Source organism: Mobula hypostoma, chromosome 11 (assembly GCF_963921235.1).
Source record: "Mobula hypostoma chromosome 11, sMobHyp1.1, whole genome shotgun sequence".
In the NCBI taxonomy this organism is placed as follows: Eukaryota; Metazoa; Chordata; class Chondrichthyes; order Myliobatiformes; family Myliobatidae; genus Mobula; species Mobula hypostoma.
In genome coordinates this window covers 56,277,036-56,289,745 of record NC_086107.1, presented here as the reverse complement: position 1 = coordinate 56,289,745, position 12,710 = coordinate 56,277,036, and the positions used below count along the sequence as shown (strand labels likewise).

At 42.6% G+C, this 12,710-nt stretch overlaps 1 protein-coding gene across 1 annotated transcript in view; it reads right to left on the bottom strand.

The window, feature by feature from the left end:
• Positions 1–12,710, bottom strand: part of slc22a18 (solute carrier family 22 member 18) — a 161,538-nt gene that overhangs the window by 37,562 nt on the left and 111,266 nt on the right. Inside the window, exons 5-7 of the mRNA XM_063062120.1 lie at positions 12,213–12,322; positions 10,164–10,274; positions 2,332–2,432 (exon numbers count right to left, since the gene is read on the bottom strand). Coding sequence (XP_062918190.1) covers positions 2,332–2,432; positions 10,164–10,274; positions 12,213–12,322 — 322 coding nt within the window. The remainder of the gene's footprint in view (positions 1–2,331; positions 2,433–10,163; positions 10,275–12,212; positions 12,323–12,710) is intronic.

The following is a 12,710-nucleotide window of genomic DNA, read 5'->3' as shown; positions in this document are numbered from 1 at the left end:
AAGGATGCTGAGAGCTTGGTTGAAGACATCTTGAAACAGCTAGAGAAGGACAAAGTGGAGTTACAAGATTGTCGGACACAGTGCTATGACAACGCTGCTGTGATGGCTGGACACAGAAGTGATGTTCATCAAAGAATAAGTGAGAAAAACGACCTGGCAGTGTTTGTGAATTGCAACAATCACTCACTCAACTTGGTGGGTGTACATGCAGCCAAGCAGGATACAATGACGGTCACGTTTTTTGGAACCATCGAAGCTCTCTACATGTTTTTCTCTCATTCAACACAGCACTGGGAAAAGCTCAAAAACGCCGTGCCTGTGGTTGTTAAGTCAGAGTCCGAAACCAGGTGGAGTGCAAGGACAGAAGCAGTGAAGCCCGTCAACAAGTACCTTGAGGAGATACTTCATGTTTTCCAGGACATGATAGACGATGAAAACAAGACCAGTGAAACAAGAAGTGATGTAAGGCAGCTGTACAATAGCATGTTGAGTTACGTTTTTCTGATTTTGCTAGGATTTTGGAACAAAGTACTCATTCGCATTGACAGTATTCAAAAATGGCTACAGGGTGCTAGCATGAACTTCCACAATGCTGCCCTGGATTTGAAAGCCCTCTGAGATCATTTTTATGATGAAAGAGAAGTGTTAGTCAGTGAGTCACTCGAAGAAGGAGTTGGTCTCTGTCATTTGAATATTGAATTTGAAAGACGTCAGAAATGAAAGGCTGATGAGAACTCGAGAGACGCTGGGTTAACAGCTAAGGAGGAAATGGAAACAGTCATGAAGGGAACACTCGACCGTCTTCACAGAGAAATGGACGAAAGGTTCGCTCGTTTGCATGACTCTGATGCCAAGTTTGGGTTCCTTCTCGATGTCGAGGGACTGTGTTATGGCGCTGACTGTAACGACCTAAAGAAGAAGCACGAAAATTTGGGCGAATTGTACAGCTCTGATGTTGATGGACAGCAGCTATATGAAGAAATTTTGGATTGCAGAATGTTGCTATCAAGGCGGGTCAACATAAAAATATCAAGACCCGAAGAGCTTCCTGAATTTATTGTTCAGTATGGAGATGAGAGCATCTTCCTCAATCTTCGCATTGTTATTCAGATACTGCTAACCATCGCAGTTTCCATCACCAGCTGTGAGAGATCATTCAGCAAGTTAAAACTAATACTTTCGTATTTGAGAGCCTCCATAGGTCAAAGCAGACTCTGTGATCTTGCTCTGCTGAGTGTAGAAAGAGAAGAAACTGAAAAAACTGACTTTGATCACATCATAGACCAATTTGTATCAGTGAGGAAGGTGCAGTTATAATTTTCATGTAGTGCCATAATTTGTTAATTAAAAGATTAACGAGACTGACTTTTATTTTTGAGCTGATATTATGGTAAAGTTTTGTAAAAGATGGGTGTCAGATATTTGGACGGGTGCAATTTCAGTGCTTGTCACAGGCGCTATTTTCTGTAGATACGCCCCTGACTAAGAGAGATATCTGTGAATACTAAACTGACATTTGAATTTATAATGATCTAGATTATCTTGGTTGTTTAGTTAATTAATGAACAATCCACTTTTAATACAATCATATATCTTAATATTTTTCTTCTTTCATGACATTGCAAATTAATATTGTGTTTGCATCTAACAGTCTTGCATGTTTTATAGTGACTACTTCATGATTGCAAAAAGGTCCTAAGATCCTGCTCTACGGACTAGGCTTGACTAACAATAAAGATCTTTCTACGCATGTTAACTGAGGTATCGTACTTCAAATCCTTAACATGTATTCAAGCTGCAATCCAATTTTCCAGTCATATGTTGGTCAGTGGTGAAGAAAGGAAAATTTGTCTAATGCAATGCAACCTATACTTGCTTAATAATGACATTATAAATATATATCTTTACCTCTCCCCTCCATCTCCACTTTCCGCAGAGATGACTGCTTCTGAGATTCTCTTGTCCATTCTCCTATGGCCACTCTCCTCTCCTCTCTGATTCCTTCTTCTCCGGCCCAAGACCTTTCCCACCCACCTGACTTCACCTATCACCTTCCAGCTAGCCCCTCCCCCTCCCCCCACCACCTTTTTATTCTGGCATCTTCCCCTTTCCTTTCCAGTCCTGAAGAAGAGTCCCGACCCGAAACGTCGACTATCTATTCATTTCCATAGATTCTGCTTGACCTGCTGAGATCCCCCAGCATTTTGCCTGTGTTATTTTAAATACAGTATTATTTATATATTGTGCCAAAGTATACATGAATAGCAATTTCTTCCAATATTTACAGTTATCGCCAGTAACGCTCAGCACAGCCGCATAAATGTCACTTGCCATTTGCAGAACACCAACGTAAGCCATGAGGTAGCCATTGTCCTCTGCTTCCAGTTTGAAATAATCCATACCAACAACCGAAAACATACTCTGGAACACTCCTGCAACAGACAAGGATAGGGATAATCAGATCATGCGAGATTCTACAAAGTTTTTAACAAGCTTTGTATAATCAAATTGAACAAGTTCTCTATTTAATCAAAGTGTGAGATTGGAGGCAGTCCTTAAATTTATGTTAACTAGATAATTTTTGACTGATTTAACAGGGAGTTTGTATGCCACCAACATAGATGCTTAATCACAAATTGTTACTGTAAAACACAAGAGATAGGTAAGAGGCATGAATTAATTTTAAATTTTTATATTGATTGATGTTCTGGGGCTTGAGAATGACCTTGGCAAGTTTTCAAGCTCCTGCTTTTATTTATCTATCACACCTAGTTTTCAGTATGCAAAATGGCTGTGAACTAGGAATAGCACTATTTTTCCCTCCAAATATACCTTATTCATAAAACTTTTCAAGTCGTCATTTTTTATTGTCATTTCGACCATAACTGCTGGTACAGTACACAGTAAAAACGAGACGATGTTTTTCAGGACCATGGTGCTACATGAAACAATACAAAAACTACACTGAACTACGTAAAACAACACAAAAACTACACTAGACTACAGACCTACCCAGGACTGCATAAAGTGCACAAAACAGTGCAGGCATTACAATAAATAATAAACAAGACAATAGGCACAGTAGAGGGCAGTAGGTTGGTGTCAGTCCAGGCTCTGGGTATTGAAGAGTCTGATTGCTTGGGGGAAGAAACTGTTACATAGTCTAGTCGTGAGAGCCTGAATGCTTCGGTGCCTTTTGCCAGATGGCAGGAGGGAGAAGAGCTTGCATGAGGGGTGTGTGGGGTCCTTCATAATGCTGTTTGCTTTGCAGATGCAGCGTGTGGTATAAACGTCTGTAATGGCGGGAAGAGAGACCCTGATGATCTTCTCAGCTGACCTCACTATCCACTGCAGGGTCTTGCAATCCGAGATGGTGCAATTCCCGAACCAGGCAGTGATGCAGCTGCTCAGGATGCTCTCAATACAACCTCTGTAGAATGTGGTGAGGATGGGGGGTGGGAGATGGACTTTTCCCAGCCTTCACAGAAAGTAGAGACGCTTTCTTTGCTATGAAGCTGGTGTTGAGAGGGCAGGTGAGATTCTCCGCCAGGTGAACACCAAGAAATTTGGTGCTCCTAAAGATCTCTACGGAGGAGTTGTCGATGTTCAGTGGAGAGTGGTCGCTTCGTGTCCTCCTGAAGTCAACAACCATCTCTTTTGTTTTGTTCACATTAGAGACAGGTTGTTGGCTCTGCACCAGTCTGTTAGCCGCTGCACCTCCTCTCTGTATGCTGACTCATCGTTCTTGCTGATGAGACCCACCACGGTCGTGTCATCGGCGAACTTGATGATGTGATTTGAGCTGTGTATTGCTGCACAGTCGTGGGTCAGCAGAGTGAACAGCAGTGGACTGATCACACAGCCCTGGGGGCCCCCGGGCTCAGTGTGATGGTGTTGGATTTGCTGCTTCCAATCCGGACTGACTGAGGTCTCCCAGTCAGGAAGTCTAGAATCCAGTTGCAGAGGGAGGTGTTCAGGCCCAGTAGGCTCAGCTTTCCAATCAGTTTCTGAAGAATGATTGTGTTGAATGCTGAACTGAAGTCTATGAACAGCATTCGAACGTACGTGTCTTTTTTGTCCAGGTGGGTTAGGGCCAGGTGGAGGGTGATGGCAATGGCGTCATCTGTTGAACGGTTGGGAGGGTACGCGAACTGCAGGGGGTCCAGTGAGGGGAACAGCGGGGTCTTGATGTACCTCATTATGAGCCTCTCGAAACACTTCATGATGATGGATGTGAGTGCGACGGGACGGTAGTCATTGAGGCAGGACACTGAAGACTTCTTCGGCACGGGGACGATGGTGGCGGCCTTGAAGCACGTTGGAACGACAGCGCAGCTCAGGGAGATGTTGAAGATGTCAGTGAGAATCTCTGCTAGCTGGTCTGCACATCCTCTAAGCACTCTGCCAGGAATATTGTCTGGTCCAGCAGCCTTCCATGGGTTGACCCTGCACAGGGTTCTCCTCACATCGGCCACGGTAAGACACAGCACCTGGTCATTTGGAGGAGGGGTGGTCTTCCTTGCCACCACATCATTTTCTGTCTCAAAACAAGCGTAAAAGTTGTTCAACGCATCTGGGAGGGAGGCATCACCAACACAGGCAGGTGGTGTTGTCTTGTAGTTGGTGATGCCCTGAATGCCCTTTCACATGCGCCGCACGTCGCCAGTGTCCTGGAAGTGGCTGTGGATTCACTGAGCGTGTGCACGCTTTGCCTCTCTGATGGTCTGGGACAGTTTGGCCCTCGCTGTTGTTAGGGCTGCCTTGTTGCCTGCTCTGAAGGCAGAGTCACGTGTCCTCAGCAGCGCACACACCTCCGCGGTCGTCCATGGCTTCTGGTTAGCACATGTAGTGATGGTCTTGGACACAGTGCTGTCATCAATGCACTTGCTGATGTAGCTAGTCACTGATGCCATGTACTCCTCCAAGTTGGCAGAGTCGCCATTGGTTGCAGCCTCCCTGAACATGTGCCAGTCAGTGTGCTCAAAGCAGTCTTGAAGAGCAGAGAAGGCTCCTGCTGGCTAGGTTTTCACCTGCTTCCAAACTGGTCTGGAGCGCCTGATGAGCGGTCTGTATGCTGGGATTAGCATAACAGAGATGTGGACTGAGTAACCGGGGTCGGGGCGGAGTTCTGCCTGATATGCATCAGGAATGTTTGTGTAAACAAGGTCCAACGTGTTCTCCCCTCTCGTTGCAAAGTCCATGTTCTGATGGGATCTGGGAAGCACTGACTTAAGGTTCGCGTGGTTAAAATCTCCGGTGACGATAAACAGTCCATCAGGGTGTGCGTTCTGCAGTTTGCTAATAGCCCCATACTGTTCACAGAGCGCCTCCTTAGCATTAGCGCTGGGGGGAATGTAGACACCGACTATAAGGACAGTGGTGAATTCCTGTGGTAAATAAAATGGTCTGCATCTAACAGCCACAAACTCCTCTAGCGATGAGCAGTAATTGGAGACCAGCACAGAGTTCTCGCACCATTCCGTATTGATGTAAACACACAAGCCACCACTGCGAGTCTTACCGGAAAGAGCTGCATCTTTGTCTGCTCGAAACAAGACGAGCCGTCCAGCTCAAATTAATTCAGTAATTTTGTATGTCACCTCTTGTGATACAAGAGGTATTTGCTCACAAAGCGTACATTTTATCAGCAAGATCAGGTTTCCCCACATTTGAGTAATAAGTTGGAGCGGTTTCTTCACACAGGCTCCAATCCCTCAGCCCGTAGGTGGCTGAAAGGCCCCAAATTGTCTGCAGCTTCTGTAGCAGCTGCATCATGCTTCAATGGAAAGGAATAGGATTGATCTTATTCTTGTGGGATGACAAGTCATTCCACACACAGATGAATCACAGGCTAGATCCAGTCTCAGGTTAGATGATCAGTGTGGCCAGCCCAGGAAAATGGAAAATATGACTCAACTCCCTGCTCTTGATCACTATCCCTTGAGCCTTTGCATGTAAACTAACGTCAATGAGGGCAGGATGGGTGAGCACTCATTTCTCAGATTCGCTATAACTTTGGGGGTGATAAAGGGAGGCAAGAGGAGGAATAGAATGAGGAGAAGCTAATACAAGATTATCATGAGGATTTTTTTTGGGGTTTGCAGCATTTAGTAAGGGTATTCCCTTTAACATTTAAGAGGCACTTAGACACATCAACAGGCAAGGAAAGGGGGACCATGAGGAGGTGGATGAGATCAGTTTAACTAGGCATCATGTTCACACAGACCTGGTGGGCCAGCGAGCCTGTTCCAGTGCTGCTCCATGTCAGACTATTGCTGCTGTCTACTATGCCAGTAAACCAAGAAATTGCAAACTATGAGGCACTGTAGCTATTTAAATGTAATAAATTTGGATCTAAAGATGAAATATTTAGAAATTAAAGATTTACTTGTCATATGTATGTTGAAACGTTTAGTGAAATGTGTGTTTGCATCAAATAAAATCAGCTTGGAAGCGTTGCTATGCTTCCAGCGCCAACATAGTGTGCCCACAACTCACTAACCCTAACCATACATCTTTGGAATGTGGGAGGAAACTGGAGCACCCAGAGGAAACCCACGCGGTCTTGGGGAGAAGGTACAAAATTGTTACGGACGGTGGTGGGAACTGATCCCCGATCTTACAGCTGGCACTGTGAAGTGCTGTGCTAACTGTCTTGCAATCTTACAGGACTGCATTGAGGCCACACAAAATTTGCTAATGGCACTTCCCAAATAGAATTGCAAATGCTAACAAGCAAGAAAAATGCAAGTTTTTTTTGACATTTCCTTACTTCTTATAACATTTTCATCTTTGCGTTTCAAAGGGCTTGGATGTGAACTGCAGCACAATTATCATCGCTCCAGTAAACTCAGAGATTACCCTTTGCTCTTTTAATTTCAAACCTAACATTTGTTCATAATAATAAAAAAAAGGAAGTAACAGTGCAAAACTTCTGCATTCATAGTCAAAACATTCAGCAGTGAACTCTTTTTAAAAGGAAAAGTAAAATGTGAGCACCATAGCCACTGATGCGCCCCCCCCCAAGGGTGCATACACTTTCGCTGTTAGAGGTGCTTCCCCACCCAACTCAGCTCTTCCATCTATGGTCCCTAGAACGTGGTCCTTCCCCACAGAGCCTTAGCACTGGCCACACTGAGTTTCAGTGCATCCCTCATCAGCATGTACTACCGCAGCTTGGAATATGCTGGTTAGCAGCATTCCCTTACAGACATCCCGCAGTGCAGGAGGACCAACAAGTTTTCGGCAGGTCAAAGGGCATCTTTCACTGAGTTGATGAGCTTCCAGAAGCACCTGATAGCTGTCTAAGTGTGTGACCCTGGATACAACTTATAGTTCAGAGAGTCCTCCGTTGCACAGCTGTTGGGGATAAACCGAGTCAGGGTCCCTTGCATCCTCCTCCACACCATTTTACCAACTCTAGTGTGCAAAGAGGTGGGTGATTATTCCTTGTGCAAACCTACACTGTAAGGACTGGAAGTGTGCTAACACCACTGGTCTTATCAGACCCTCTTTTTCCATTTACATCTCCTCACATCAACAAAACTAGAAAAATTGCTATTTTTATTGCTCTTAGACCTGCAAGAATAAATGACATATTATATTAGGCAAGGTTTCTAACCACAGTAACCCCACACCTAAATCTGCTATGCACCAAGATGAAAATTATTTAATTACACGAGTAACTAAGCAGAATCCAAAAAGTGAACACATCTGAAGAATGCAGATGATGAATTGGCTGTGACGTCACACTGATTATCTCAATCTTTAGCCAAAATCTCCCCCAACCATTCATCAAGAGATACACCATGGAAATAGGACCTTCAGCCCATCAAGTTTTTGCTGACCATTCCTCTGATGGTTACAAGTGCTGAACTATCACCTTGCTGAATGTCAGATCATTGTATATTTTCCGATACACTGGTTGTAAATGCAATACTTTGGTATAAAACAGGAACTACGTTACATGCAGTTGTCTGGTTGTTGCATTAGTTGCAATTTGGAGGCGCCATATCTCAAAAATATGCAAAGGGACTGGGGCGACTGTTCTAAGTGGTAAATGAGCTAAGTGTCAAGTGTGCAGTTTTTATCTTTCAACAACAAACACAGAATTCTGGAGGAACTCAGCAGGTCAGGCAGCATCAATGGAGAGGAATAAACTGTCGACGTCTGGGGCCGAGACATCAGGAGTGGAAAGGAAGGAGGAAGAAGCTAGAATAAGGAGGGGTAGGCGTACAAGCTAGAAGGTGAAAGGTGAAGCCTGATGGAAGGGAAAATAGGTGGGTGTGGGAGGAGGGAGGGTACTGTGAGAAGCTAGGAGGTGATAGGTAGAAAAGGTAAAGGGCTGAAGAAGGATCCTGATAGGAGAGGAGAGTGGACCATGGGAGAAAGGGCAGGAGAAGGGGCACCAGAGGGAGAGGATGGGAAGGTGAAGAGAATGGATAAGAGGGGAACCGGAGTGGGAAATGGAAAAGAGAGGAGGAGAAGAAATAACCAGAGGTTAGAGAAATTGATGCTCATGTTCTCAGGTTGGAGGATACCCAGATGGGATATGAGATATTGTTTCTCCAACTGAGTGTTGTCTTATCTTGGCAATCTAGGAGGCCATGGATCGACAAGTAGGAATGAGAATGGGAAGTAGAATTAATATGGGTGGCCACCGGGAAAGCCCATCTTTTGTGGCAACCAGAGCAAAGATGCTTGATGAAGCACCTCCCAATCTATATCAGGTCTCTCCAATGCACAGGAGGCGATACCAAGAGCACCGGATATGTAGACAAACTGGCAGACTCACAAGTGAAGTGTCAACTCACCTGGAAGGCATCTAGACAGCCTGTTTGGGCAGGCCACGTTGCTCACATGCCTGACATCAAACTTCTGAAACAAGCACTCCATGTTCTGTAAGAAATTTCTAGCTTGATAGAGAAATTGCTTTAAAGGCATTCTCAGAATGCTTGATAGAATTAACAACATTCCTATCCCTTGCCGATGAGGCCTCAACGTGGAGAACGGAACATTGAGACTCTGCAATAGCAGCACATCTGAAAAATGTGCTGCTCTGGGAGACAGGTGGCAAAAGAATCACAGAGGCGATAATGAGAATGGGAGAAAAAATAAGACCATAAGACATAGAAGCAGAATCACGTCATTTGGCCCATCGAATCTGTCCGCTATTCCATCATGGCTGATTTACTATCCCTCTCAACCCCATAAGTAGTATGTATGCAGGATAATAAGGAGAGACGTAATTGCATTGCCAGGAGCTAACATGAACTTGATGGACCAAATTGTTTCCTACTAGTTAAGTAGTACTTGGGAAGGTACACTAGTTGTGCTGCTCTAATGGTGGTTGAATGGCTTCTGACTAATATTTCATTTGATTATGCTTGGATTCAATGAATTAAAAACTTCATTATTTGATTTACTGACCCTTTTCCAAACTGCATAGAAAATCTGTCATATTTCTCCCACGTACTTCTGCACTTCAAAAATGCACATAAATGCATCTTTATATAAATCTTTATTAAATTTTAACCAGTAAATGTTGCCTCAAATTTGTTTATTTTTACATATTATATTTGGCTGTGCCAATCATTTCTTTTGATTATCCTTCTTTCTGTGAAGTAAACTTCTGTCCACTGCTGCAAATAGCTGCCCAAACTCTGCATTCACCTTCAAATTTCTTTTTGTTGAGTTTACCATGCTCTTTATCTCAATTCTCATAGATTTATGCCACACTTTGGTTCCCAATCTGATGTCAGCCAATCCAACTCCTGATGTTATAGACAAATCTGTTAGATCAAACTTGCTGATTAAGAACATCGCCTAACGCCATCAACCCAGGAATAGTAGGACACAGATACACCATTCCTCATTCTTAGCACCAATACTCAAACGTTTGGGCTTACATATATCACTTATTTGAAGTAATGAACAGAAATAGCTGAGCTTTATCCTCGGGAAGGGAGAAACAAAGAACTATAATATGATTAGCATTTATTAAAACAGTATATGGTAGTTTATTTCACATAGATCTGTCTGTTATATATACATACAAATATGAAGTCACTTACCCATTGCAAGAACAGAGACATAATTTACATTGAGCAATTACCCAGCAGCTGTTTCTTTCATATTCAAAGAGGTAATGAAAGATGACTTACCCATTGGCAGTCCAGTGATGGCTTTAATGGCAAGTATTTCTGTGGCTCCAGGGATGCTCAACAGTTTGAAAATTTTTTTCACATTGAAGATGTTCCTACTGGAAGCTATTTCTAGAAATGAAATAAGCATATCATTGCTCACCGATTTATATGCTCTGTGTTTCACACAAATGATCTCACTAGTGTATTTTTTTTTACAACTCATCCTTTGGTTGGTTTCCTCTTTTTCTTCTCTATCAGCAAAATCTACTGAGTAAATTTAGGATATTCTATTCTATGTCCTTTAATGTCTTCATCCACAAATCCTCTGGGAGAGTTGCCAATGGCTTTATTAGATACACTGCTGGAACATTAGGGACAGCAGGATCTCAGACACATTTTTTCCATATAATCTCTCTGAATGAAACTATCAAAGTAATTCAAATTTGTAAATGTGCCTCTTGGGACTGGACTGACAATGCCCAAACTCCCTTGGTGAACCAACCAGATTTTTATATCACCTCACGGCACTCATTTGCTCACATTCCTGCTCAAGAGTCATCCACACAGTTGCTTATTGATATTTTAAAAAATGACTTTTCCAGTGACTTGGCACATAAAAGTGCTGACATACTACTGAGCTATACAAACTAAGTTATAGCAGAAGATCATGCATGCTCTGAAGTTACTCTTATCAAGTATACTATGCTGATCTGTAACACCTCTTATAACTCATCTTTGTGCACTATCCTTTAAAAGCTTTACTTAACAAATATCTGCCGACTTCAGTTTGAGGATATGTGGTACGTCATGCAGGTTTCTACCTATGTGTCGTGGGGAGTCTTCCAGCTGGTTGCACCACTGTCTGGTACGGAGAGGCCACTGCACAGGACTGGAAACAGCTACAGAAAGTCGCAAACTCAGCCAGCTCCGCAATGGGCCAAGCTTCTCCAGCATCAAAGCCTCAGAAAGGTGGCATCCTTCATTAAGGTCGCCCATTACCCAGCATCTGCCTCTTCTCATTGAGGAGGTGGTAGAGGAGCCTGAAGACCCACACTCAACATTTTAGGAACAGCTTCTTTCTCTCTATCATCAGATTTCTGAAGGACAATGAACCATCTACACTACCTCACTATCCATTTTTCTGATTTTGCTATCTTTTTAAACTACTTATTTAATTAAGTTTTTAATAAACATTTGTTTGGAATTTATAGTTGTTTTATTATTATGTATTACGATGCACTGCTGCTGCAAAACAACAAATTTCATGACATATTCTGAAAAGTTTCAGCTGACTCAGCATCCACCATTTGGGAGAACTTTTCAAACTGCCATATATGAGAAAATATCTTAGGTTTACATCCCATTCTTTGCTGAGGTCACTGATCCAAATCAAAGGATCATTGCATTTGACCTTGGTATAGCTTAGGGGTGGAAGGAAAAATTGGACAGTAATCATATTTTTGGCTGTACCAGTCAACATTTTTGGACAGTTCCTGAGGATGGATGCCGACAAGTACAGCCTTGGCAGAGGCTGAATGCTGCATATCTTGTTTCAATAGACCTCCACCATAGAGTACGTAGGAAAAATGTTTACTCTGGCAAGTGGGTTGATAACCAAACGTTAAAAGTTTAAAATAAACGGCAAAAATATTAGAACGGAAATAAAGTTTTTTTCCACAGAGGGTGTTGTCAGAAGCTGGAATGTACTACCTAACACGACGCTGGGACTGAATTCCGCAGGAACTTTCTAATGGCAACTGGACACATATTAAGTGTATGAATTTGCAAGTATATGGGGATGAAATAGGGACTGGAATTAAATTTAACAGCTCTTTTAAAGAGGCAGCACAGATATAACTGGTCAAATGGATTTCCATAACATCCAATGATTTGATGCAATGTCTACGATATCTGATGCATGTGAAGTCAAAATTTTCTGGTCAGGAAGACTAAGGCAAGAAAAGTTTAAACGATAAAATACTGTATAGTTCAGAAATAGGACAGGTTATCACAGGATCTGCTGGTCATGGCTGGACTGTACTGAGACACACATAAGCCTCAACTGACCTGGTTTGTTTTTTCGTATCACAGATTTGGTATCTTCTGGTATATATTTCATCACTACAATGCTGTTCAGAACAGATCCTGCTGCTGCAACGTAGACTGCAAACGACTCCCTGAAGGACGTAACAGATGTTAAATCAACAATGTGGGCTTATAAATTTGCATTCTACACCTGTCATTAATTAAATATCAAGCAAAGCATCTATCAAGATTGGTTAGAACATTATGTGCAAAAGGACCTTTGATCCTTTGTTTCTTGCAACTAAGGATTCAACTTATATATTTTTGTCTTCATGACAACTCAAAAACTGAATGTGATCTGAAGACAAAATATATTGCTTGTACACTTTATGCTCTTGTGTTAAGGCAATTGCATTAGCGCAAATGCAATATGAAGTTTAATCAAGAGTCTCTGGTTTTTAAAATAATAGATTTAAACCTTCAGTTCAGAGTCCAATGTCTAGTACACAATTAAACTGATTTGCTTGCTTCAATGACTTA